Genomic DNA, 26,198 nt, shown 5'->3' on the forward strand with positions numbered 1-26,198 from the left:
TACAAAATATCAATTCTGGCCACTGGGTCTATCTTCCAACCCAGGGAGGGAATCTCCTTTGAAGCAACTCAGGAGCCTTTCTAGCTCCTGATGCTCCTTCCTTGATGATGCATTCATTACATTCTAAGTTAGTAGACTGTTATTGGGAGACTCCCCACCCCCACACCCCTGGCAGGTACTAGGCTATACCCTTATGCCACTTAAAACACTGATCTTATTTCAGATTGAAGACTCTTCCTACAAGTTTTGTCCCTCTTCTTATTGCTTTGTGCTAGGATTTATGCTGTGTGCTAGGGCAACTGGGCTTGGCTCAGGTGCAGCTACAAGTTGAGTTGCTAGATTCCCACCCTCAATATGCTGCTGGCTAGGGGGTGAAGCCCTTTTGGGAGGTACTTAAGGATTACAACATCTGATACTTATTCCCAACCTGATTGTGCAGACCTCTGGGAGAGGTCTCTGTCTCTGAGCCACACCTGTATATCCACTTTTACCCTGCCCACCCGCCTAAAAGACTCATCATCCTTCTCATGACTCACAGGAGAAACATCATTCCCCCCCAAACCTGTTCCTCCTCTTTTTTTCTCTAGCTGCTGGCTGCTATCACCTATCAATCACCCACACTAAGGATCTAGGAGTTATTTTTAACATCTCTCTTTTAAAAATAAAAATCTACCCATTACTCCCAAGTCATCATCTGGGTTTCAAGCCAACATCATCTAAGAGAGGTGAAAAATTACCACCAATCTTTGCAGCATCTGCCCATCAGTACTGCCTTGTAACTTGATTTTGCCCAAGTCTGTTTGAAAGGCATGGCCCATCTAACAGCTAGCACCAAATGATACTGTTTTATATTATCCACCCCTTGTTGAACAATAAATGATGTAACTAAGAATAACCACTGGCAGAACAGCCCAGCTAAACCCAGCCCAATTTGTTAAAACCCCAGAATGAAGAGCAAATACAGAGTTTTCATTTTATGCCACTAAACTATGGATAGTGTGTTATGTTGAATAGATAACTGATGCCCAGGGTGAAGTCTAAATATATTTATCAGGTCTATAAGACTTGTTCTATTTCTCTTTAGCTTCATTTTCTCATTTTCCTTTTTTTTTCTGGTACTGAGGCTTAATCCCAGGGTCTTGATGCTGTCTCTTAGCCTTTTCACTCAAGGTTGGCACTTCATTGCTCAAGCCACGCCTCCACTTCTGGCTTTTTTTTTTTTCAGGTTAACTGGAGATAAGTTTCATGAATTTTCCTGCCCAGGCTGGCTTCAACCCTCAGATCTCAGCTTCCTGAATAGCTAGGATTACAGGGGTCAGCCACCAGCACCCAGAGAGGGTTATCCTTTTAAAAAATACTTTCTAGAATGCTCATGAAAAACAAACAGCTGGGAATGTAGCTCAGTGGAAAATGCTTGCCTTCATGTGCTAGCCCCTGGATTTAATCCCCAACACTGAAAAAAAAAGACCCAAATCACATATAATCAAAAAGTAAACGAAAATGCAGGATATTGAGCAGGTGGGCACACGTTTATAAGAATAAATACTTCTACTTGTATCATACAGTGGGGGTGAAGAAATGCTTTGTCATACTTGATTTGAAAATATACCTGTTCCAGGGCTAGGGATATGGCTTAGTGGTAGAGTGTTTGCCTAACATGCATGAACCCCTGGGTTTAATTCCTCAGAACTACATAAACAGAAAAAGCTGGAAGTGGCACTGTGGCTCCAGTGTAGAGTGCTAGCCTTAAGCAAAAGCAGCTCAGGGACAGTCCCCAGGCCCTCAGTAAGAGCCCCAGGACTTTATATATATATATCTCCCATGTGAATATATGTGTGTGTATGTGTATACATTTGTTCCAGATTTTCATACCACGTAAGCTGTGAGAGTCATTGTTGAAGGGCAGCACAAGTTATAACATAAAAAGAAATCTTGTAGGCCAGGTATTGTGGCTCCTGCCAGTAATCATAGCTACTTAGGAGGCTGAGACTTGGAGGATCAAAATTAGAGGGCAGCCTAAATGGAGTTTGTAACATTTCAATCAGTAGTTAGGTGTAGAGGACATATGCCTGTCATTCCAGCTATCAGGGAGGCTGAGATTGGGAGGAAGGTAGTTCTGGGCCAACATGAACCAAAAAAGTTTCTGAGACTCCATCTTCATGGAAGAAGCTGGATGTAGTGGTGTTTACCTATCACTCCACCATGTTTACCTGTCATTCCAGCTGTGTTGCAAAGGGTGAAATAGGAGGATCGTGGTTCAGGTGTGAGTCCAGGTAAAAATCAAGACTGATCTCAAAAAATAATAATCAGTGCAAAGGAAGGCTGGAGATGAGGGTTCCGTGGTAGAATGCCTGCTTCACAAGCATGGAAGGAAGGAGAAAGAAAATAATTTTGCACTGGATGAGTGACACTAACACCAACCCCAGCTACTTGGGAAGCTCAGACAATAGGATCACAATTTTGAATCCTGTCTGGGCTGCACAGAATGACATTGTTTCTAGATACAATATTGTCAAAAGTGGCTGGGGATGTAGCTCAGTGGTAGAGTACTTGCCAGCATTCTGAGGCCCTATAAACAATCCCCAGCACTGAAGAAAGAAAAGAGAAGAAAGAGGGTAAGGGAGAATGAGGCAGAAGGGAATGAGGAAAGGAGGGAGAGAGGGAGATGGATTTTTGAAATAAAAGGTTCACTGAGCAGTTACAGATGCCACAATTACCAGCAGCTGAACTAGGTAACAGTTGGACCAGAGCTAAGAGCATTTTTTTAAAATGAGGATGGTGAGATGTGATATTTTCAATAAAAAGACAAATAGCAAATCTTTAAAAATGCATATATATTACCATAAATGTACCCCAGGCCATAAAATGCATGGATGAAAAGGGATGAAATGACTGTTTGCAGAAATAAAACGGTAGCATTTTATGAGTTAAATCTTATGATAATGACTATGATCCTTTTTTTTTGTTTTAGACAGTATACAAAGTGTGCAGAGCCCCTACACTTTCATGTCTAAATTGAGTTTTGCTCGCATGCATGCATGGCATTCCTCCAGCTATTTTATGAACCTCGAGCTTATTAGATTTCATTGTTGAAAATGCAGCATTTTTTTCATATTGAAAATTTAGAGGAAGAAGGTAGAAGTTGTTTACATTGAACCTACATTGGCTGTCCATAAAAGATGTGGAACATATTCAGAACTATAAAAATCTTTTGTTCTTGGCCTATAGTTTGTTAACTGATCAACAAGTCCCATTTAGTGCCCCTCCATTCTCACACCCTTGTGATTAAAATTAGGACATCTTGGAAACTTTCTCAGCTAGGTAAAGGTGGTTCACACCTGTAATCCTAGCTACTCAAAAAACAGATCTGCCAGGCGCCACTGGCTCAGGCCTGTAATCCTAGCTACTCAGGAGGCGGTGATCAGAGGAACACGGTTCAAAGCCAGCCAGAGCAGGAAAGTCTGTGAGACTTTTCAATAAACCACTAGAAAAGCAGAAGTGGCACTGTGGCTCAAGTGGTAGAGTGCTTGCTTTGAGCTGAAGAGTGCAGGGACAACACCCAAGCCCAGAGTTCAAGGCCCACGACTGACCAAAAAATAAAAAATAAAAAAAAAAACCAGATCTGAGAATAGTGGTTTGAAGCCAGTCCAGGCAAGAAAGTTCATGATACTCATCTTCAATTAACCATCAAAAAAACTGGAAGGGGTGCTTGAGTGAAAAAGTTAAGAAACAGTGCCAGGCTCTGAGTTCAAGCTCCACTACTGACACCAAAAAGAGAGACAGACAGACAGACAGAGAGGGGAATTTTCTCTTATCATACATTTGAATCTTTTTTATCGTTCTTATCACAAGTGATGTTATATGTTATATTACATATCCATCTCTTTCATTTGTCCCTGGTAGTAAATTTGTTCTACTTGACGGTTGGATCTCCGTGTCTTAAGGCCAGATACATAGGTGGGTGCCCAATAAATTTGTTGAATGACTGGAACATAACAAAGAGGTCTATTCTTCTCCATCTCCAGCTCAGGCTGTCCTGCTTATACCAGCCTTGAAGTTCATATACAGCCCTCTCCACACCCTCCAAGGCTCCAGAAGTCTGGCAGAACTCAATGCGTCTTTGAAGCTTTTTTGACCATGACCTCCAGTAAGAAACATATCAGGGGCCAGGAACAGATGATTCATGCCTGTAATCCTTGCTGTTCTATGGTAGTGTTGTATGGTAGATCCAATTCTGAGAACAGAGAAGCCACCACTTAAAAGGCTGAATTTGGAGTCTTTATTGGAGTGCTAGCAGGTGGAGGGGGGACTCTTGTCACAAAGCCCTACCACCCTGAATACAACTAACACATGGCTTATACACCCGAAAACCATACAAGGTGCGTGGAATTCATCTTAATAAAGTAGAAAGCAAATCAGATGTAAACACAAAGTAAATAAAAACAAGTGAACATTCAAAATCTAACAAAGGTGTTAAATATAAACCAAAACAAATCAAATGTGGTCACAATCAAGGGAAATCAAGAACCAATCATCTAAGGAGGGTAAGACTTTTCTGGAACCCACCAACTTAAAACACATCTGCAAATCAATGAATGTCCTCTACCATCAAGGCCCAATGCCAAGACCTAGTCTCCTTACTTCATCCGGAGGCTGAGACCAGAGGACTGTGGTTCAAAGCCAGCCCCAACCGGAAAGTCTGCAAGACTCTTATCTCCACTAAACTACCAAAAGAAAAAAAAGCCAGAAGTGGAGGAGCTGTGGCTCAAGTGGTAGAGCACTAGCCTTGAGCACAAAAACTCAGGGATAGCACCCAGGCCCAGAGTTCAAGCCTTAGGACCAGCCAAAAACAAAACAAAACAAAACAAAACCAAAAACACAAAACATATTCAATCCATTTTAGTCCTCAGTGCCTATTATATCCATGCATGTATACAATATATACACACTCAGACATATATTCAAAAGACCAAATTAGAATACAGTTAGGTAGTCTAGTTGGCTTTTAGATTCTAGAACTGGGCAATATCTTATTCTGTGAAATAGGTGGCTGAGCAGAGGAGGGCAGAAAAGGACTGAAATAAGCAGAAATCAGGTCGTCTCAAATTTCTTTCCTCTGGCACAAAGCAGAGAAGCTTTCCTGATTTGAATCTGACCTGTTTGGTAATAATCGCTCTCTCTCTTCAATTTCCTATTTCAGACAATAATATGTCTCCTCTCCTCCCCACATTCTGAAAGATAGAATAAGACAAATTTGTGATAACTTAAATTTTGTCATGCAGAAATTTAGCATGACCATCTATGACTACATTTGGTCTGGTCTAGTCTGAGTTCTAGTGCAGGGGCTTAGTCCAGAATAGCACTGCCCATAAATATTACATATATATATATACATACATATGTATGTATATATATATATAATCCCTCTCTGCCTCCCCCCTCCCCTCCTTCTCCTCCTTCTTCTTCCTCTTCCCTTCTTCCCTCCCTCTCCCTCTCCCCCTCCCTCCCTCCTCTCTCCTTCCCCCCCTCTTTTCCTTACTTGATATCCTTACTTTATTAATAGGGGACTGTTACTGCTTAGGGCATTGTTTAGTTCAGAAAGCTCATTTACATCCTAGTCATGAAGTGGCTGCTATATATGCAGATTCATCACTCCACCTTAGACCTAGTGAATGATAATCTTACTAAGAAATCTTACACACACACACACACACACACACACACACACACACACACACACACACACACACACCCCTCTTAAGCCCAATCAAGTTTGGTAGTCACAGTCTCTAGGGGTTAATAAGTGCCCTTGGCCATGTGGGCACAGCATCCTGCAGTGCTGGCTACACTTTTCAGACAGAGACCCGTTGTCTGGTACCATTTCTGCCCATCCTATGAGCCATAGAACAGACACAGCCACCTTCCTGAACAAAATTCACTTCCATCTTCACTCTTTATATTGACTAGCCCCTGTCCTGGAAGCATGACTGGTGATCTTGCTGCAGCTTTCTGGACCTTCCTGGATGTTGCTGGACCTTTCTGGACCTGAGAGCCACTAACTGCTTCCTGGGCTAGTCCAATGGCCCAGTTTTCCCCAAGTGCCACATGGCATATCTTTCTCTCCCTGCCCCCTTCATCTCCAAAATAACAACAGCAATTCTAACCAGTCTTTAATTACCATGGCCCACTTCTATCCTCATGCCAGGGGAGTGTGGACACTGTTATGAGGTCATGACCCTACTCCCATCCTGGGATGCACTGGTCATTTCTCTAGAGGGCAGGACCACTGCACCTGATACTCCAAAGAATGTTCCACAGCTTGCATTCTGAAACTTTTAACATGTTTATTTACAGATCCTCATAGGTATAACCAAACAGGTATTATTCCATAGTATACAGTGAACACCCAGGCTAAGTACTTCACAGACAACAAGATCACAGGTAATTCTGGAAGCAGCCCTCTTCACTGTCCCTGATTAGGGCATTAGCTAGCTACTATTATTATCGCCGTTATAGACATGAGGCAAGAGACAGGTCAGCAGGACAAGTAACTTGACCAAGGTCCCATAGCTGCATGTGGTATAGCTGGAATGGAGCCAGTGACCTATATTCACTCTCTGTTCTCTCTCTAGTCACATGGTGTAATGTTTGTATTTTGAGGGTGACTGTGTCCATACTGTAAGATAACTCCACTCAAGTCTCAGTGGTTCCAGGGCTGTTAGCACTCTTACCCCGTGGGGATTGAAGCCTAGAGTTTTATCTACCTCTGTGTAGTGGTGGCTTAGAGGGCTCTCGGGGTAGAAGTGTTTAAGCACCTACCAGTCTCAGGATGTAGGGTTCCTCTTGTAGATTTTGCTTCTACCTGCATCTAATTGTGATGAACTTAAAACTCTCCACCACCAGGAACTGGGCACTTCTACCTTTGGCCAGGCTGTCTGATCAGCTCTCTGCCAAGACCTCCTAAGGCTAAGTATGGGTTTGGGGAGCAGTGTCTCCCTCTTATGCTCAGACTGGACAAGATTCCTGCCAGGGAGCCCCTTCAGACTCAGACTGGTATTTCAGATGTGGGGTTGGGGTAGGGAGGGGGGGGAGCTGAAACAACTCAGATACATACTGGAAGTTGATCATAAAGGAGTGGGTGATCTGTTTATATGCATATTCTTCAAAATAAACATATATTACCTTTTCTTGATGCAAACTAAAAAAGAAAAGCCCAAAAATCTTGGTTCAAAGCCAGCTCCTGCAGGAAAATCCATGAGACTCTAATCTCTAATTAATTATTAAAAATCTGGAAATGGCCCTATGGGTCAAAGTGATATAGCACCAGCCTTGAGCACAAAAGCTCAAGGCTGATTTCAAGCCCCAGGACTGGCACGAAAGGGGGAGAGAAAGAAAGGGAGAGGGGGAGAAAGAGAAAGAGTGCTCATCATCATAGTAACCTTAAGTCTAACCGCCTGAGTTTCTGTCTCATTGCCACCCACCACTAACTGCAATCCTGTTATAAAAATAGGAATCATAATAGTATTCCCCACCTACTACCAGATGCTTACTTAACCAGTGCAGCCATGGTATGCCAGATGAGGCTTTGTGATTTTTATTCCTCATCCACATTTTATAGCCAAGGACAACAATCCTCTAAGAGAGATCTTCTAAGAGCTGAAGAGCCTAACACTAGACCCTCTTTTTGAGCCCCTGGTCTGAAGCTTCCTCTCAAAAGGGCTGCACTTGTACCAGTGGCTCATGCCTGTAATCCTAGCTACTCAGGAGACTGAGATCTGAGGATCATGGTTCAGTTAGTCAGGGCAGAAAAGTCTGTGAGCCTCTTATTTCCAATTAACCAGCAAAGAGCCAGAGGTGGAGGTATAGATCAAGTTGGTAGAGAGTCAACCATAAGCAAAAGAAGCTAAGTAAGAGTGCCCCGGCCCTGAGTTCAAACCTCAATATGTGCATGAAAACAAACCCTAGCAAAAACTTGACAATTAAAAAGTGCATAATAAAGTTTCCTATGGCCGCGTCCGTATTTGGTATCCTACGTTCATTTAAAATCGCACGGGACGCTAATTGAGCCGAGAAGTTGGAGGGACGTGGGTGAGACGCAGTGGAAGGCATGGCTAGTGTGGAGGAGGCTCTGGCGCGCACCGGCGGGGCCCGGCCCGGGGGCGGGGCCAGAAAAGACCACGCCCATCCGCACCTGCGACAGGTGGAGCGCCCTGAGAGCGGCTCGCAGCGCTCGGCCATGGCCGCGGAGAGCGTGGGGCTCGAACCTGAGCCGGGGTCCGAGCCGGATCCGCTGTGCTCCGAGCACGGCCGGCCTCTAAGCTGGTTCTGCGGCTCCGACCGGCGGCCCGTGTGCGACGCCTGCACGGGGCCGGGCGGCCGCTGCCGGGGACACCGCCTCTGCCGGACGGAGGAGCGCGCGGAGGAGCTGCGGGTGAGCCGGGTGACCCGGGGATCGGGGAGGGGGGGGAGTGAGCGGGTGGAGGAGTGAGCGGGGTGGGGGGGATGAGCGGGAGGGGGGGGATGGACGGGGGGGGTGGCCCGGGCCCAGGGGACGCGCCAGGCCCGACCCGCAGTGACCGGGAAACCTGGGCCCGGTTCCTCTGTTGAACCAGACGGTTAAAGGTGTGGCCAATGGGAGTCTGATCGACCCGAGTTCGAATCCCATGCCCTCAGGCCCTCGAATCGTGTACATCCAGAGCCTCCGTGACTGAATGTGTAGTTTGGTGGGCAGCCTTACCAGCACATTTATTACGGCCGATCTAGGAAAAGATAAGTCCCTTGCCTTAGAAGCCACTACCCTTACTTGCCCTGGGATTTCCTGGTGGGGTGATCTAGTTCTCTTCTTGGAATGGCCTTGATTGTACTTGAAGCTGGTTTCACCTGGGTAAACGCAGCCGGCTGGCAGGAGGTGAGGATGTTCTGTCTCAACCTAAGCTTTCAGCTTACTTCCACTTTCAGCTTGGCTCCAGGCAATTCACCCTCCCCTCCTTGGAGGGGACAACCTGGTCACCCTGGTGCTCCTCTCCCCTTCCACCCAAACTGCTGCCTCTGGGGGGTTCCTAGCAATTTGATTAAATAGCATAATATTTCCAGCCCTACGGTAGACTTCAGCCTGACTGTGCATCGGTTGCAGGGAACTTCACCTCCTTAGATAGAACTGGGGGGGGGGGGGGGGAAGGAAGCTAACTACAAGGTGCAGAAGGTGCTGGATCCAGGAGATGATACACAGGAGGCTCCTGGTTGGTTCTATCTGTCCAACAATAGTGATGCTAAAACTAATCTTGGATAAGGTGATACAATCAGCTGGCCTAATGGTTAGAACTTTGCAAATTCCAAAGCACTTAAATACCTGTCATCTTATCCCAAGCAGACCAAGCCATTGAGGAGTTTTTTAAAAACAAGATGAGGAATCTGAGGCCCAGAGCAAGGCCGGAACTCCTCCTCCCAGGTTGCTAGTATGCAGGGGCTGAAGGGTTGGGGGTGGGGGGGATTCATTGGTTAGGCCAGAGGAAACCACTCCTTTGCTTCAGTGGTTATGATGGAGGAAGTGACAAAATTTAATAGAAACCCTTACAAAAAGTGACCATCTGGGCCTGAGGGTGGAGCCTGGCCAGGTGAAGCCTGGCCACAATGGTAGGCCTGGTGCTTGTTTTGGAGTGTACTCTGCCCCTGGTTCCTTCTCTGGCCCACATCTGCTTTAACCTAAAGGGAGGTGAGTTTTGCTCTTGCTGTTCTTGTGATTTAGAATAGATGGTTTTTCTTTTCTTTTTTGACATGCTAAGCAAGTACTCTACCACTGAGGTGCACCCCTAACCCTAGAATAGGTAAAGTCTTTCATACCATCTTTCCTTTATCCCTGTTGTCAGCAAAGAAATTGTTCCCCACGGCAAGATTGTTATGAACTAGGGGAAAACAGTGCCAGTTCAGTTGATCTCATATATTGTGGAGAAATGATTCCTACCCTGTAGCTTTTCAGAAGCTAGGCTCAAGTTAGGGAATCTGCATAGGTGCCTATCAATGGATAATTGGAAAAGAGAAATGTGGTATATGTACACAATGGAGTATTAGTCAACCTTAAAGAAGAGCAAAATTATGTCATCTGCAGGAAAATGGATGAAACTAAGATCATGTTAAGTGAAGTAAGCCAGACTCAGATAGATATTGCATAGTTTTTCTCATATGTGTACTATAGAAGCAAACAAACAATGACATGAAATTAGGAAGGAAGCTGGACTCTGGTAGCTCATGCCTGTAATACTAGCTTCTCAGAAGGCTGAGATCTGAGGATCGAGGTTTGAAGCCAGCTGTGCCAGACAAATCCTCAAGACTCTATCGCCAATTAACAAGCCAGACCAGAGGCATGGTTCAAGTGATAGAGCTCCAGCTAGAAGCAAAAAGGTGAGCAAGAGTCTAAAGCCCTGAGTTTAAACCCCAGACTAGCACAAAAAGAAAATGGAATAGAGATTATTAGAGAGAGGAAAGAGATATAGGAAGGGATAAGGAAGAATAAGGGGCAATATTGGAAAGTCAGACACAATTAAAGTACGTTTATGCATGTATTAAAAAAAATCACAATGGTTGGGCACGGTGACTCACACCTATAATCCTAGCTACTTAGAAGGCCGAGCTCTGAGTCTCATGGTTCAAAGTCAGCCCGGGCAGGAAAGCCTGTGAGACACATCTCCAATTAAGTACCACAAAAATGTGAGAAATGAAGTAGAGAAGCTGGGACCTAGCTGTATTTCCTGGGGTGAGCCACTTATCCATGAGCTACACTCTCTTATCTAGAACTCTCCCTGTCCCCATGGCTGATGTTAGTGGCTCTGGGAGCTGTGGACTGCTGACCTGACCCTCTTATGGTCAAGATAGCGGATGTTTGTTCATTCATTCATTCAACAAATACTTATTTAGGACCCTTTATGTTCAGGAACTCCCTTTTAAGTTGTAGAATATAGAGAACAGGTGAAGTTATGATGCTTGTGCTTCAATACAGAGGAGACAGATACATACACACCTACCAGATATACTGTGTATATATATATGCATATATATATGCATATATATATATATATATATACTATATATATATGGTACTAGGAAGAAAACTAAAGCAGAGTAAAGGCAGGAATGTGTTGGTGGGAGGCCTCTCTAAAGAGGCAACATCTAGCCGGGTGCCGGTGGCTCATGCCTGTAATCCTAGCTACTCAGGAGGCTGAGATCTAAGGATCACGGTTCAAAGCCAGCCTGGGCAGGAAAGTCCATGAAACTCTTATCTCCAAAAACCACCAGAAAACTGTAAGTGGCGCTGTAGCTCAAGTGGTAGAGCCCTCGCCTTGAGCTGAAGAGCTGAGGGATAGCGCTCAGGCCCAGAGTTCAAGCCCCACGACCAACAAAAAACAAAACAAAAAAAAAAAGAGGCAACATCTAGATGGAATAAAGGAGCAAGACACACAGGGAGAGTAGAAGGAAAGGCAAAACAGGTACAAAGGCCAGGATAAGTTCAATGTCTTTAAGGAACAGAAAGGAGGTCAGTATGGAGTGTAGTAGGAGGTGACACTAAAGACATGGCTGAGTCATGTCAGCTAGGGCCTGTTTGCTTAGGTAAGATGCTTGATCTCACTGTGAGTGAATCAGAAAGGCGTTTGAAGGCTTGGAGCAGCACACAGCCTGCTCTGATTTCCTTAAGAAAAAGAAAGTGGCTGTGGTTAATAGGAGGTGGGTGGTGAGAATGAAAGCTCAGTTTGGAGGAGTTTCTAACAGGATTTCTTTAAGAGGCAATGGCCAGTTGAACAGAACAACAGAAGTAGAAGTGCCAGGAAAGAGACAGACACTTTGGAGATGGGGCTGATAGGGCTCACTAGCCATTTAAATAGGGAGTTAGAGAAAATTCTGGATTTTTTGGTCTGGGTGACAAGTTAGTGGCTGTGAGAATACCTTCAGCAAGAGCACTTTAGAAGCCATGTTCTGTACAGGACACAAGCAGGTGTAGAGGGGCAGGGGCCCTGCATAAGGAGGGTTTAGAGCATATGCAGGAAGTGATCATAATGACAGGTCATGGGCCTTGGGAATAAAGAAGAAAATGAGGCTGCAGGAGGGGATGAGGGACAGTGAAAGGGAGATGAGTGCATTCGTGGCCTCACTTGAGTTGTTAAAATGGAGCATTGGTGAGCTAAAAGGATAAGATAATGGTGGACAAGATGTGTGATTCTTGATAGTAAGGACTGGAAAGTGGTATTTTGTGTGTATGTACACACCAGTTCTGGGGCTTGAACTCAGACCCTTGCGCTTGTCCCTTAGCTTTTTACTCAAGGATGGCTCTCTGCCTCTTGAGCCACAGCTCTACTTCTAGAGATAAGAGTCTCAGGGAGGGATGGTAGGGGAAAAACAAAGGAGGGGGTAACAATGCTCAATAGGAAATGTACTTATTACCTTACTCATGTAACTGTAACCCCTCTGTACATTATCTTTACAACAAAAAAATATATTAAGCCAGGCACAAAGTCCATGAGACTCTTATCTCCCATAAACCACTAGAAAACCGGAAATGGTGCTGTGGCTCAAGTGGTAGAGTGCTCGGCTTGAGCTGAAGAGCGCAGGGACAGTGCCCAAGCCCAGGGTTCAAGCCCAAGACCAACAAAAAAACAAAAATATTTAAAAAAAAAAAAGAGTCTCAGGGACTTTCCTATTCAGAATGGCTTTGAGCTGCAGTCCTCAGCTCTCAGCCTCCTTAATAGCCTAGTTGGTGTTTTTTGTTTTTTAATAACAATGAGGTCTGGGATATGACCAAGGGAGTGAGGTAGCTGAGGGGAGGTGTAAAGGGGGAAAATTACCGGAATAACAGAACAGCTTGAATGTGTGGATGGAGACACCATGAGCATTGTTTATGTTACAGAACAAGATTGTGGACCAATGTGAGAGACTGCAGTTACAGAGTGCCGGCATCAGCAAGTATGTGGCTGAGGTCCTGCCAGGGAAGAACCAGAGAGCAGTGGTAATTCTGCCCTTTCCTGTCTGTGCTGTATTCTCTTCCAGGATAAAGCCCTGGCCCAGGGACTTGGACAATCTGGGGGTCCTTTCCCAACTCATAGACTCACTCAGATTTCCTTAAAGGTGACTAGAATCAGAAACAGGAAAACTGCAAGAAATTGCTGGAAGCATAGCTCAGGAATAGAGTGCTTGCCTTACAAGTGCAAGGCCAGTTCAAGGACAACTGTTCTACATTTATTTCTGTGTCAGTTTGCTCAGTGATCTCTTTCTCACTATCACCATCATCATCATGATCATCATCATGATCATCATCATCATCATCATCATCTTTTATTTTATTGTCTTCTTTCACTGCCTATAACCTCAGTACAATGTTGACTACAGTAGCTGATCATGACTTTAAGGGAAAAACTTCAAAACATTTTCCTTTATTCAATTTTTGTTGTTGTTGTTATGCTGGTACCAGAGCTTGAATTCGGGGCCTGGTTCCTTAGTTTTTTTGTTTTTTTGTTTTCTCAAGGCTGGCATTCTACCACTTGAGCCACACCTCTACTTCAGGCTTTTAGGTGGTTAATTGGAGGTAAGAGTCACAGGGACTTTCCTGCCCAGGCTGGCTTCAAACTGTGGTTTTTAGACCTCAGCTGCCTGTGTAGCTAGGATTACAGGCGTGGTCCACTGGCATTCAGCTCCCATTTATTTATTTAACAAATTCTCACTGAGCATCTAATATGTGCCAGTCCCTGAACATGTGCTTTGCAGTGAACAAAACATGAAAATTCTGCTTTTCCTGAGGTCTATATTCTTGTCACGAGGGAGAGACAATAAAAAAATAACATAATATGATAGACTACAGGATGGCTTAAGTGAGAGTACTTGCATAGCAAGTACAAGGCCCTGAGTTCAAACCCTAGTAACAGCAAATAGAAAATAAAAATATGTGCTTTGTAAGAAGGTGGTGGTGTGGAGAAGGGTAAAACAGAAGCTGGAATAACACTTATTGAGGACAGAGCTTGCAACTAACTACACTGCACTTCACAGAGCAGGTCTTTGGGGAAAGGGCCTCAGGGATGACTACCCTGTACTCTGACAGAAAGGAGGAAGCGCTACCTGGATAGTAAGAGTACAGGTGTAGTACAGGTGTGGAGGCATTGTACATCAGATGCCACTGGGGAGGACTGGTACCAATATGGGAATAATAGTGAGCTGAGAGGAAAATGGTTGTAGCTTTCAGACAAGGATTCTTGTTTCAGTTTTGCCACTGATTTACTCTCTTTCCCTCCCTCCCTCCCTCCCTCCCTCCCTCCCTCCCTCCCTCCCTCCCTCCTTCCCTCCCCCCTCCCTTTCTCCCTCCTTTTCTCCCTCCTTCTCCCCCTCTGTGTGTGTGTGTGTGTTTGAACCCAGGGTCCCACAGTTGTTTAAGCAGGCAGTACTGCCACTTGAGCCACGCCTCCAGCCCTTTTTTGCTTTTGTTTATTCTTCAGATAGAGTCTCACTTTGCCTTATTGGGCCTGGATTGCAATCCTCCTGCTCATGCCTAGTTGGCACAAAGGTACACTACCACATCTGGCTCTCCAAGGTATTTTTTACTATATCAGAAAAAAGTCCCATTCATTGATTCAGTGAATACTGGGAATACTTACTAAGTGCCAGACATTCATTAACCTCATTGACTGAAACTTCATCTCTTCTCTATGGCAGATGAAAATTCCATTAATGACTGAGTACAGGGGCTCACATTTATAATCCTAGCCTCTCAAAAGCCTGAGATCTGAGAACTGAACTTAGAAGCCAATCCAGGGAGACGAATCCAAGTCTCTTATTTCCAATTAACCAGCCAAAAGCCAGTGGTAGAGGACAGCCTTGAGTGAAAAAGTAAAAAAAGAGCATGAGGCTCTGAATTTAAGCCCCAGTATGGTACACACACACACACACACACACACACACACACACACATACTCAGAAAGAGAGAAAGAGAGAGATTTTATTAATGAACCAGTTGGAATGGAACAGCTTTAGGAAGAATATTTTTGTCCTCTGATATCATGAAATATCAACTGGAAATTACAGTTGTTAGGGTTCCATCTGATGGGGATAACTTTAGGTCCTTCACCATGTCTGATATTTCTTCTCATCATGGTCTCTTGGCCTTGGTATTTGTGCCTGTGAAAATACCAAGGAATTGATGTCTAAGCCCTGCTTAGCAATTCTATTCTGTGGTCATGGCCTCATGAGATATGAGCCAAATGTCTCGATCTCAAATTTGTTTACCCTAAACCACATTTAGGGAGTCTTAAGTCTGGGATGTCAAAGTAAGTAGCTTAAGTTTTATTGTTCCCATTCTTATGCCATGGCAGACATTACCAATCAATCCCAGCATTCATTCTCAGTGGACTCAAACCCTACTAATCCTGACTCTCATTTTATCCCCTGTTAGAGTAGGGCCAGCGCAGCACGGGAACTGGTTATCCAGCGGTTGAGTCTGGTGCGGAGTCTGTGTGAAAGTGAGGAGCAGCGGTTACTGGAACAGGTGCATGGTGAAGAGGAGCGGACTCACCAGAGCATCCTGACCCAGCGAGTACACTGGGCTGAGGCACTGCAGAAGCTTGACACCATCCGCACCAGTCTGGTAGGCTTGCTCACCCATCTGGATGACATCCAGCTGATTGTAAGTCTGAAAACCCTGAGGTGGTTTCTTGCTAGGGGGTGAATGGCAAAGAGAATTCTGTGTCTGGACAGACTTCTGCTTCTAAAGCTCCTTCCAGGCCCATCTAGGCACTGCCTTTAAAACTCAGAACCCTACTAAGTCAGGTTGGCTAGAACACTCTCATTCTTGATATCACTCTTGTTATCAGGTTCCTCATTTTCCCTCCCTCCCTCAGGGTGATGTCTGATACCCCAACCTGTCTTCAGCAAGAATCTTGTTAGGTCAGTTTAACTGGAATCCCACTTACCTTTAATGTTCCTTCTGGAATTTTCCATCCACTGACCTAACCTACCTTAGTGATGAATTCCTTCTTGCCTAGGCTATATGCAAAGCTGAACCTAGTTTTTCTCCCTCCTTGTAAGGCCCTACAGCAGAAGTCCCTATTCTTATCTTCCTTATTGTGCTTTAGCAAATATTGAATGATTTAACATGAGGCAGAAGAATAAAATTACATGAATCTTTTGGCATCCAATGACAATATTCTTTCAACACTGAGGGAATACTGAGTGCCTGTTACATGCTAAGCATTATGCTGTGGGGGGTAGGGATGAGAGTTACGAGATACGAGATACGAGATACGCGAGTTCTCAGCTGTGCCCAGCCCTTAAACTGACAGAACATGGAAGGATAGGTGCTTTGGTGAAGGACATCATGCTGTACTTGGAACCTCACAGTCCAGGCAGAGGATGGTCAGGGAAGGCTTCCTGGATGAAGTGGTAAGAAGAGTGCCTGTCTTCAAGGAACTGAGGAGGTGGAGAGTTCAGAATTACTACATACCTAAGCAAAGGCTCCACTATGACAATACAGAGATTCTTCTTATAATCTTACAATAATTTTATGCCGGGCACTGGTGGCTCGTGTCTGTAATCCTAGTTACTCAGGAAGCTGAGATCTGAGGATCACAGTTTGAAGCCAGCTTGGGCAGACAAATCTGAGAGACTCATCTCCAATTAACTACTAAAACTTCAGGAGTGGGATGGGAATGGGAGGGGAAAGTTAGGAGAGAGCAAGGGAAGGGGTAAGATTGTCCAAAAACAAGTGTACTCCTGTCTTTGTTTTTTTTTCTTCTTCTGTCAGTTATAGGGCTTGAACTCAGGACCTTGGTACTATCCCTGAGCTTTTTAGCTCAAGGCTAGTACTCTACCACTTTGAGCTACAGTGCTGCCTCTGGTTTTCTGGTGGTTAGTTGAAGATAAGAATCTCATGGGTTGGGTGCCGATTGCTTATGCCTGTAATCCTAACTACTCAGGAGGCTGAGATCTGAGGATCGTTGTTTGAAGCTAGCCTAGACAGGAAATTCTGTGAGACTCTTACCTCCAGTTAATCACCAGAAAACTAAAAGTGGAGCTGTGGCTCAAAGTGGTAGACCCCTACCTAGCCTGGAGTGAAAGAGCTCAAATATAGCACCCAGGCTCTGAGTTCAGGCCCCACAACCAACAAAAAAATGGACTTTCTTGTTTGGGCTGGCTTCGAACCGCAATCCTCAGATCTCAGCCTCCTGAGTAGCTAGGAGTATAGGTGTGAGCCACCAGGGCCTAGTAAGAAATGTACTCTTGACCTGACTTAGGTGACTATAACCCCTCTGTAGATCATCTTTATAATAACAATAAAAAAACCCTCCAGGAGTGGAGCTGTGGTTCAAGTGGTAAAACACCACCATTGAGTGGAAAAAGCCAAGTGACAGCATGAGATCCTGAGTTCAAACCCCAGTACTAGCAACAGAAGGGGTGGGAGGGTAGGGAAATCATGCAATTTTATTCTTTCATGGTTATCCACAAATTAGCATGGTTAATATTGGTCCATAGGCAAAGGGTTTTGGAGCTATATAGCCAACTGCAGTTTTGAGAAGACAGTGTGACATCTGTCATGCAGAGGAAAAGGATTGTGGCACAACTGAATGGCCTGCCTGGCTTTTCAAGTAGGGCAGTGTCACAGCTGCCCTAGATCAGGCCTTCAGCCATCAGCTTCCAGAATGTAGCACATTTTGTCCTAGACACTGGGACAATCACAGCAGAAGAAAGTCACAGCTATACAGGAGCAGACAGTCTTCCTGGGGGTGTGGGATGGCCCTAAAGTGGAGAGGAGGAACCCCAGGATGTTGGGGGCATTCATTGTGACCACCTGCTGGGGTTCTGCTGCCAGCCTGACTTTGTTTTTGCTTTTTCTTGTAGCAGAAAGAGCAGGAGATTTTTGAGAGGTAAGTGTGGCCCTGTGATTTGCTTGGACCATCCCAGAGACCCTCAGACCTCCTCTAGTCAGTTGCATTCAGGGTCACAGGGCTAAGTGACTACCCTAGAGCCTAGCTTGATGGACAGGGAACTTCCTATTGCAGGCTTGGACCCACTTGATGCCTGGAATGGTGGTATCTAAGGTGCTTTCCACCACATTATAAAGTTCTAGTTCCTTTTTATAGTTAGTGAGCAAGCTATGAAGAGTTTTTTGTTTGTTTTTGCCAGTGATGGGGCTTGAACTCAAGGCCTAGTGCTTTACCACTTAGAGCCACAAGCTCCACTTCCTTTTTTCTTTTTTGGTGGTTAATTGGACATAAGAGTCTCACGGATTTTTCTGCCCGGGCTGGCTTTGAACCGTGATCCTCAGATCTCAGCTTTCTGCATAGCTAGGATTACAGGTGTGAGCCACTGGGCCCCGGCTCTCATCTTTTGTGTGTGTGCTGATACTGAGGCTTGAACTCAGGGCCTAGCCACTTTCCCTTAGCTTTTTTGCTCAAGGTTGGTGCTCTACCACTTGAGCCGCAGTCCCACTTTTTGCTTTCTGGTAGTTCATTGGAGATAAGAGTCTCACAGACTTTCCATGCTCAGGCTGGCTCCATATCTTGATCCTCAGATCTGACTGAGCCTCCTAAGTGGCTAGGGTTGCAGGCATGAGCCACCGGAGCTCAGCCATCCTCATCATCTTTGAGCACTTTCTAGCTTTCTGGCACAAAAAGCTGTCTCAATTTCATTTTTTTTTCAGAGATCTTAGTTAACTTTAGTGGGGAAAGGAATTTAGAAGCCAGCCCTGGGTATTAAATGTAGTGGGCCCAGGTGTTTCCCTGTTGATTCTCCTGTCCATATTTGGTCCCAGTTTGTCCTAGGAAGATAGCTTGGCACTGCTGACCCTGGCTCCTCCTTCCTTCCCTGCCTGTTGTTTGGAGCTTTGAGAAGGTGCCAACACACCCTTTCTTGTCCTCACCACAAAGAGCCTTTGTTAGCAATGCCCTCCCAGAGCATTTCTAAGACTCTATTCATCTCAGTTCTCTCTGCTGGGATAGTCAGGGACAGCCTTGCAACGAGCTTGTGTGCACCAGGGGGAAGAAGGCGTCCTCTGGTCACTGCTGAGTGACCTCAAGCCACCTTCAGGGTTAGAAGTGGTAAGTTCTTTCTGGGGAGCCAGGTCAGAGGGCTGCAAAACTCTGTGATAAATCCTGACTTCATTCTGAGACTTCAGAAGTCTGAAATCTCAGAGTGGATTTCTCAAATCCCTTTGAGATTTCATTTTAGCTCAAGGAAAAATGTACATTGAATGGTGCCTGGGCTCCATTCTGAGTTTGCTCTATTTTTGCAAGGAGGGAAGACTTGAATCCAGCTCCCTTTTTTGGCTGAGCATCTTTCTCTGAATCTGTTCCCTCTTGTCAGTTTGAATAACGGTCTACCTCCTGGTAATTCTGGAAGAGTTTTGAATCTGCATAGAAAACAGTAAGCCTATGGGCTGAGAATGTGGCTTAGTAATAGAGTGCTTGCCTAGCATGCACGAAACTCTATGTTTGATTCCTCAGCACCACATAAACAGAAAAGGCCAGAAGTGGTGCTATGGCTCAAATGGTAGAGTCCATCCTTGAACAAAAAGCAGCTCAGGGACAGTGCTTAGGCCTCGAGTTCAAGCCCCAGTACTGGCAAAAAAAAAAAAAAAAAAAAAAAAGATAGAGAGGGAGGGAAAGAGGGAAGGATGGGAAGGATTGGGAAAGGAGGAAAATAGCCAGGTGCCAGTGGCTCATGCCTGTAATCCTAGGCTGAGATCTGAGGATCGCCGTTCAAAGCCAGCCAGAGCAGGAAACTGTGAGACTCTTATCCCCAATAAACCACTCAGAAAACCAGAAGTGGTGCTGTGGCTCAAGTGGTACAGTGCTCACCTTGAACTGAAGAGCTGAGGGACAGCATCCAGGCCCATATTTCAAGCCCCAGGACCCACAAAAAAAGGAAAGAAAAGAGTAAGCCCAGAACTCAGAATCTGAGTGAATGTCACACTCCATCTAAGTGTGTTATGTTCTCAAATTCTCTCTGGATGATTGATGGTCTTTATTTGTGTGGCTTTATTATTATTACTACTAGTAGTACCAGTGTTGGAACTCAGACCTTGTGTCAGCTCAGCTTATTTGCTGAGCTGGCCCTCTACCACTTGAGCCATACCCTCAGCCTGGCTTTTTTACTAGTTATTTTTGGAGATGTAGTTGTGTGGACTTTTCTGCCCTGGCCAGTTTCAAACTGCGACCCTTCTGAACTCAGCCTCCTGAGTAGCTAGGATTACAGGCGTGAGCCACCAGTACCCGGCTGAGGCTTACATTTTAAGAGCAGAGGCATGGCTATAACTTACGATCAAAGCAAAGCAAAGATTACTGTTGCGGGGGTGGGGTTTTCTGGATAGAATGTTGGCATGGCAACACTATCACCTAGGAATTCCAGCAGCCCATGTCTGAGCCCTAGCTCTGCTGCCAGCTTATTGAGGAACAGCTTTGTAGTCACTTGCTCCCCTAGCCCCCAGAGCACGTTGCTTCCAGTTTTTCAAACTGGCCCTGAGTAGGCACCTGCTGTACACTTATTTGCTCTGCTGGAGTGCAACTTCTTGGGGTGGTGGAGGAAATGCCCACCTCCTCTTCTGGTTCTAGTCCCCTTTAGCAGCCCCTGGGTGGGGCCTGCTTGTCAGTTAAAGGCCCTATACTAGGAGGATTTACTTCTGTCCTCTTACCCCATGTTGATCCAGATTCATTTTCCAGAGCCTTCCTGAATCTCTTAATCTCTTTTCTTGCTTAAGGACTGAGGAAGCAGAGGGCATTTTGGATCCCCAGGAGTCGGAAAAGTTGAACTTTAATGAGAAATGTACTCGGAGTCCACTACTGACCCAGCTCTGGGCAACAGCCGTGCTTGGGTCCCTCTCAGGTGAGAAGCTGCCAGAGCCCCAGCCCAGCTGGAGTGGCCCCACTTCTGTCTGTCTGTCTGCCTGCGGGCCTGTTTGTCAGGCTTTGCTAATTGGTTACCTTCGCACCAAGACTTCTAGGATGGTAGCTAGGTAGCGGGTGGTGCTGGTGGCAGGCTGCTCAGTGGGGTCAAGGCAGTAGATGGGGCTGAGCAGCTAGGCCAGGTCCCTCCCATTTCCACACCAGCATGCTTTGTGCTGGGTCTAAGATGAATCTTATTACTAGAAATCACATCCTCTTTATCTCCTGCTTTTTCTGCTGCTGCCTGTTATGACTTATTAGAAATCCTATATTTCTAATAATCTAATAATTTTAACTACTCAGGAGGCTGAGATCTGGGGATTGCTGTTCAAAGCTATCCTGATCAGGAATGTCTGTGAGACTGTTAGGTCCAGTTAACTAGCTGGAAGTGGATCTGTGGCTCACATGGTAGAGTGCTAGCCTTGAGTCAAAGAAACTCAAGGACAGCAACCAGACCCAGAATCAAGCCCCAGAACCAGCACACACACATAAAGGTGAAAAAAAAAATTAAAAAGGTTGGGCTGGGCACTGGTGGTTCATGCCTGTAATGCTAGCTACTCAGGAGGTGAAGATCAGAGCCAGCCTAGGTAGGAAAGTCTGTAATATTCTTATCTCCAATTAACTACCCCCAAACCAGAAGTGGAGCTGTGACTCAAAAGTGGTAGAGCTCTAGCCTTGAGCAGAAAAGCTCAGGGTCAGTGCCCAGGCCCTGAGTTCAAGCCCCAGGACTGACAAACAACAACAACAACAAAAATCTGGATGCAGTAGCTTATGCCTGTAATCCCAACTATATAGGAGGTAGAGATTAGGAGGACAGTGGTTTGAGACCAGCCTGGGCAAAACTTAATAGTGGATCTGGGTGCCAATGGCTCATACCTGTAGTCCTAGCTATTCAGGAGGCTGAGATAGGAGAGGATTGTGGTTTGAAGCCAGCCTGGGGAAAAAGTTTGAGAGACTATCTCCTATTAACCAAGAAAAAAGAGACTTTGCCTCTAATCAACTGGAGGTACAGCTCAAGCAGTAGAGAAGTAGTAAAGAGCCAGCAGTGAGCAAGAAAGCCAAGCAAGAGGATGAAGTCTTAAATTCAAGAAAAAAAATAAAATGGGCTGGAGGCATGGCTCAGTGGAAGAGTACCTGCCTAGCACACACAGGAAGGGAAAAAAAGATTCCATCTGAACTAATAGCTGGGCCTGCTGGTCACCCAGCTATGCAGGAGGCATAAGTAGGAAAATCATAGTCCAGATTGTTCTGAGCAAAAACTCAAAACCCATCCCTAAAATAACTAAAGCAAAAAGAGATAGGGGCATGGCTCAACTGGTAGAGCACCTGCCTAGCAAGCACAAGATCCCTAGTTCAACCCAATGGTACATGAGGTACATGGTACATGAGGGCATCTAGGCCAGGTATAAAGCTGCTTAGATTCACTTCACTTATTCACTGAACAGTTGACTGAGGCAGCCGGTGGGCATGGCCCCACTGCATGCTGAGTCTCCTGGGTCAACATTATATAGCCTGAGGGTTCTCAGAGCAGATGTGGCCTAGGCTGGATGAAGGTGTCATGTTCCTAGGCTCGTCTGTACAGTTTGAGGAAGGGATAAGGTTTAGCTTGAATCTAAACGCTCCCTACATACTGGCCTTAAAATTGTAGTGCAGCTGCATCTTGTCTAGACTAGATTCCAGTATCTGATGGTGCCTGATTTCCTAGCAGTCCTTTTAGTTATCTGTTCAAAACCGTGTATCTCATGTTTCCTAGCTTCAAGGCCTCTCTCTCCAGGTCTGGAAGCCATAGATAGGACTAGCATACAAGCAGGATGGCTTGGCTAGATATGGAAACATTTAGCCTGCAACCAACTGTGTATGGAAGCTGGCCTTACTTTCTTCTCCTCTGCCTCCTCCCCTTCTCTTTTTCCTTCCTCTTCTTCTTTTTTTTGTGGTACTGGGGTTTGAACTCAAGGCCTCATGCTTGTTAGACAGACATTCTACCACATGAGCTTTAGTTATTTTTAAATCTCTCTCTCTTTCGTTGTTGTTTTGTGGGGTTTTTTGGTTTTTTTTTTTTTTTGTCAGTCATGGGGCTTGAACTTTGTGCTTGAACAGAAAAAGCTCAACAGAAAAAGCTGAAAGTGGCACTGTGGCTCAAGTGGTAAAGTGATGCCAAGGCCCTGAGTTCAAGGACCCCAGGATAAGAGGGGGGGGGAAGGAGGGAGAGAAAGAGAAAGAGAGGTGATATTCAGAGGGGTTACTGTTTTATAAGTTAGGTAATGAGAATGGTTTCTTTTTGGATAGTGTCACCCCTTCCTTTGCTCTCTCCCAGATTTTCCCTCTTTATCTTTTTGAATAGAGTCTTATGCTTTTTAATGTCTAGGCTGGCCTGAACCACAGTCCTTCTATCAGAGGCATATACCACCATAGCAGCCTTTTTTTTGGTTGGTCATGGGGCTTGAACTCTGGGCCTGGGCGCTGTCCCTCAGCTCAAGGCTAGCGCTCTACCACTTGAGCCACAGTGCCACTTCTGGTTTTCTGAGCAGTTTGTTGGTGATAAAAATCTCACAGACTTTCCTGACCAGGCTGGCTTCGAACCGCAATCCTCAGATCTCAGCCTCCTGAATAGCTAGGATTACAGGTATGGTGCCCAGCTAGCTTTTATTGGTTGAGAACGGGGGTCCCATGAACTTTTTGCTTGGGTCATTCCTGAGCCACAGTCCTCCCCATCTCAGCCTTCTAAGCAGCCACTGTGCCCGGCTCTTGGGCCTTATTTCTATCAGAGTTTACAGATAAAAATCCTGGAGTAATAGTAACTACCATTTTTGTTACTTGTGCTTACTAGGAACTTATTTTATGCTAGAATTTTACATATATTTCACCTGATTCTCATAAACATTCTCTGATAAGTCCAATTGGGTCCTTACTTTACTGATGGGAAAACTGAGGCTCAAAGAGAATAAATGGCTTGTGTGAGGACTGAGGTCTTACTTCAGTGTGGGCAAGGAAGCCCCTTCCTACCTAGTGGTACCAGATTAGGTCTTTAGATATGAGCATGTGGGCAACTCTTGGGAATTTTTTCTGGCAGGCATGGAGGATGTGCGTATCGATGAGAAGACTGTCAGCCCCTTATTACAACTGTCAGACGACCGAAGGACCCTGACCTTCAGTGGCAAGAAGCCTAAGGCCTGTGTGGATGGCCCAGAGCGCTTTGACCACTGGCCCAACGCCCTGGCAGCCACTTCTTTCCAGGAGGGGCTCCATGCCTGGGTGGTAAAGGTCCAGAACAGTTGTGCCTATAAAGTGGGCGTGGCCTCGGGTCAGCTGCCCCGCAAGGGTTCTGGCAATGACTGCCGCCTGGGCCACAATGAGTTCTCATGGGTTTTCTCACGCTACGACCAAGAGTTCCGTTTCTTGCACAATGGGCAGCATGAGCCCCTGGGGCTGCTGCAGTGCCCAGCCCAGTTGGGTGTGCTGCTGGACCTCCAAGCAGGAGAACTGCTCTTCTATGAGCCGACATCAGGGACCGTGTTATTCACCTTCCATACATCCTTCCCTACACCCCTCTTCCCAGTCTTCGCTGTGGCCAACCAGACCATCTCCATCATCCACTGACCTCTGATCACAGGGGGGCCAGCTTCACTTCCGCACCACCCTGGAAGATGAAATCACGTTTCTCCCTGGAGTCCTTTTTCTCAGTTGATGTATAGGGGGGCTTCTTAAGGGAAATGGCCCCTGCTTAGTGGGCAGCTGTAGGAGCAGGGGGAATCTGTCTTGGATCTGGCACACCCTTTAAATGTTGGGTGTCTGCAGGGAGTGGATGTCCCAGCATCAGTGTCTCCAACCATCATATGTGTGCCCTTGCGAGGACCTCTTGTTCAACAGACTAGGTCTAGCTTCCAGCATATCGAGTGCCTGATGCAAAATGAGTGTGTAGTAATTATTTGGTGAGTGGATGGATGTGTGGATGGATGGACAGGTGACTGGATGAGGTATTTCCTGGAGAACCCCCAAGCTTTGGGTGGTGGAAATAATTTTCTACAAAGAAACCTGTGGCAAAGCTTCTTTATCTTCCCCATCCTGTGCCTCTCCATCTTCTTTATGACATAGCCCATATAGAAGATATTTTTCTAGTGACAGAAGAGCAGCCTGAGAATGCTGTATTCCCCCAGCCCTGGAAACTGCCACCAGCCTGCCTGTGATAATGGAGTAAAATTCCCTCTTAACTATGGCTGATGGGTGTCCCACCTAAGGGTCTTCTTCCTTAAAGCAGAGCCTGGACTGAGAGCTTCAAGACTGAGAGAGCTGAGGAGGAAAGAGGGCTGGCCCTAAGGACATGAACGTTATTAAAGGTTTTCAAAGACTAAAAGATGTCTCCCTTGATCTCTGTGGGTGATTGCTTACATACTACATGCCCTAGTCTTCCGTACCCTTAGGCCTGTACTGAGGTGATGTCACTAGGCCCAAGGGAAAATACTTCACTTGTGTTCTCCACATGGATTTCAGCCAGGAATAATGATCATCAATTTTTTTTTTTGGTTCATGGGGCTTGAACTCTGGGCCTGGGCACTCACTGTTCCTGAGCTCTTCAGCTCAAGGCAAGCACTCTACTACTTGAGCCACAGCGCCACTTCGTTTTTTTTCTGGTGGTTAATTGGAGGTAAGAGTCTCACAGACTTTCCTGCCTAGGCTGGCTTTGAACCACAATCCTCAGACCTTAGCCTCCTGAGTAGCTAAGATTATAGGGGTGAGCTGCTTGTGCCCAGCCCTCAAACTTTTGTCTAAAAACACTTTTTTTTGGTGGTGGGTGTGGGTACTTAGATTTGAACCCATGGTTTCATGCCAGCTAGTCAGGCACTCTACCACTTGAGCCATACCTCCAGCCTTTTTTTGTTTCTTACTTTTCAGGTAGGGCTTTACTTTTTTTGCCTGGACTGACTTCAAACTAGGATCTTCCTGCTCTTGCCCTTCTGAGTAGTTGGGCTTACAGGTGTGAGCTACTGCACTCAGCCAGGAACAACCTTTAAAAGCAGGACTGGGGATATGACTTAATGATAGAGTGCATGTTTACCTGCTGAAGGCCCTGGATTGTTTGCAGAAAGCATTGCAAATAAAACCTTCACTGACTTTGTTTCTGGGTCCAGACCAATGTGATCAGAGCTTTCTCTACTTTCTTTGGGAGCCGCAGAGCCGTTTGAAAAATCACTGCTTCATTGGGGGAGATGACAAAAAGTAAGGCTGGCTGGTATCAGTGGGCAATAAACTGAAATAACCCAAGATTCCAGATAAGTGCTACTCTGCTAAGCTATTTGT

General features: G+C 45.6%; 1 protein-coding gene across 2 annotated transcripts; it reads left to right on the top strand.

Annotated features, from left to right (window-relative positions):
- The first annotated feature begins 8,236 nt into the window (after positions 1–8,236).
- Positions 8,237–26,198, top strand: LOC138820444 (B box and SPRY domain-containing protein-like). Of its 2 annotated transcripts, none has more exons than XM_070012080.1 (6): positions 8,237–8,431; positions 12,893–12,991; positions 15,422–15,652; positions 17,863–17,888; positions 20,720–20,844; positions 23,974–26,198. In XM_070012080.1, exons 1-6 carry the CDS (start codon positions 8,237–8,239, stop codon positions 24,498–24,500), a joined length of 1,203 nt encoding a protein of 400 aa, XP_069868181.1. In that variant the 3' UTR covers positions 24,501–26,198. The 2 variants fall into 2 exon arrangements, with proteins under 2 accessions (XP_069868181.1, XP_069868182.1); XM_070012081.1 differs by having other exon boundaries at positions 17,866–17,888.

The sequence above is a fragment of the Dipodomys merriami genome, unplaced genomic scaffold, assembly GCF_024711535.1.
Source record: "Dipodomys merriami isolate MVZ:Mamm:240054 unplaced genomic scaffold, mDipMer1.0.p SCAF_886, whole genome shotgun sequence".
Classification (NCBI taxonomy): Eukaryota; Metazoa; Chordata; class Mammalia; order Rodentia; family Heteromyidae; genus Dipodomys; species Dipodomys merriami.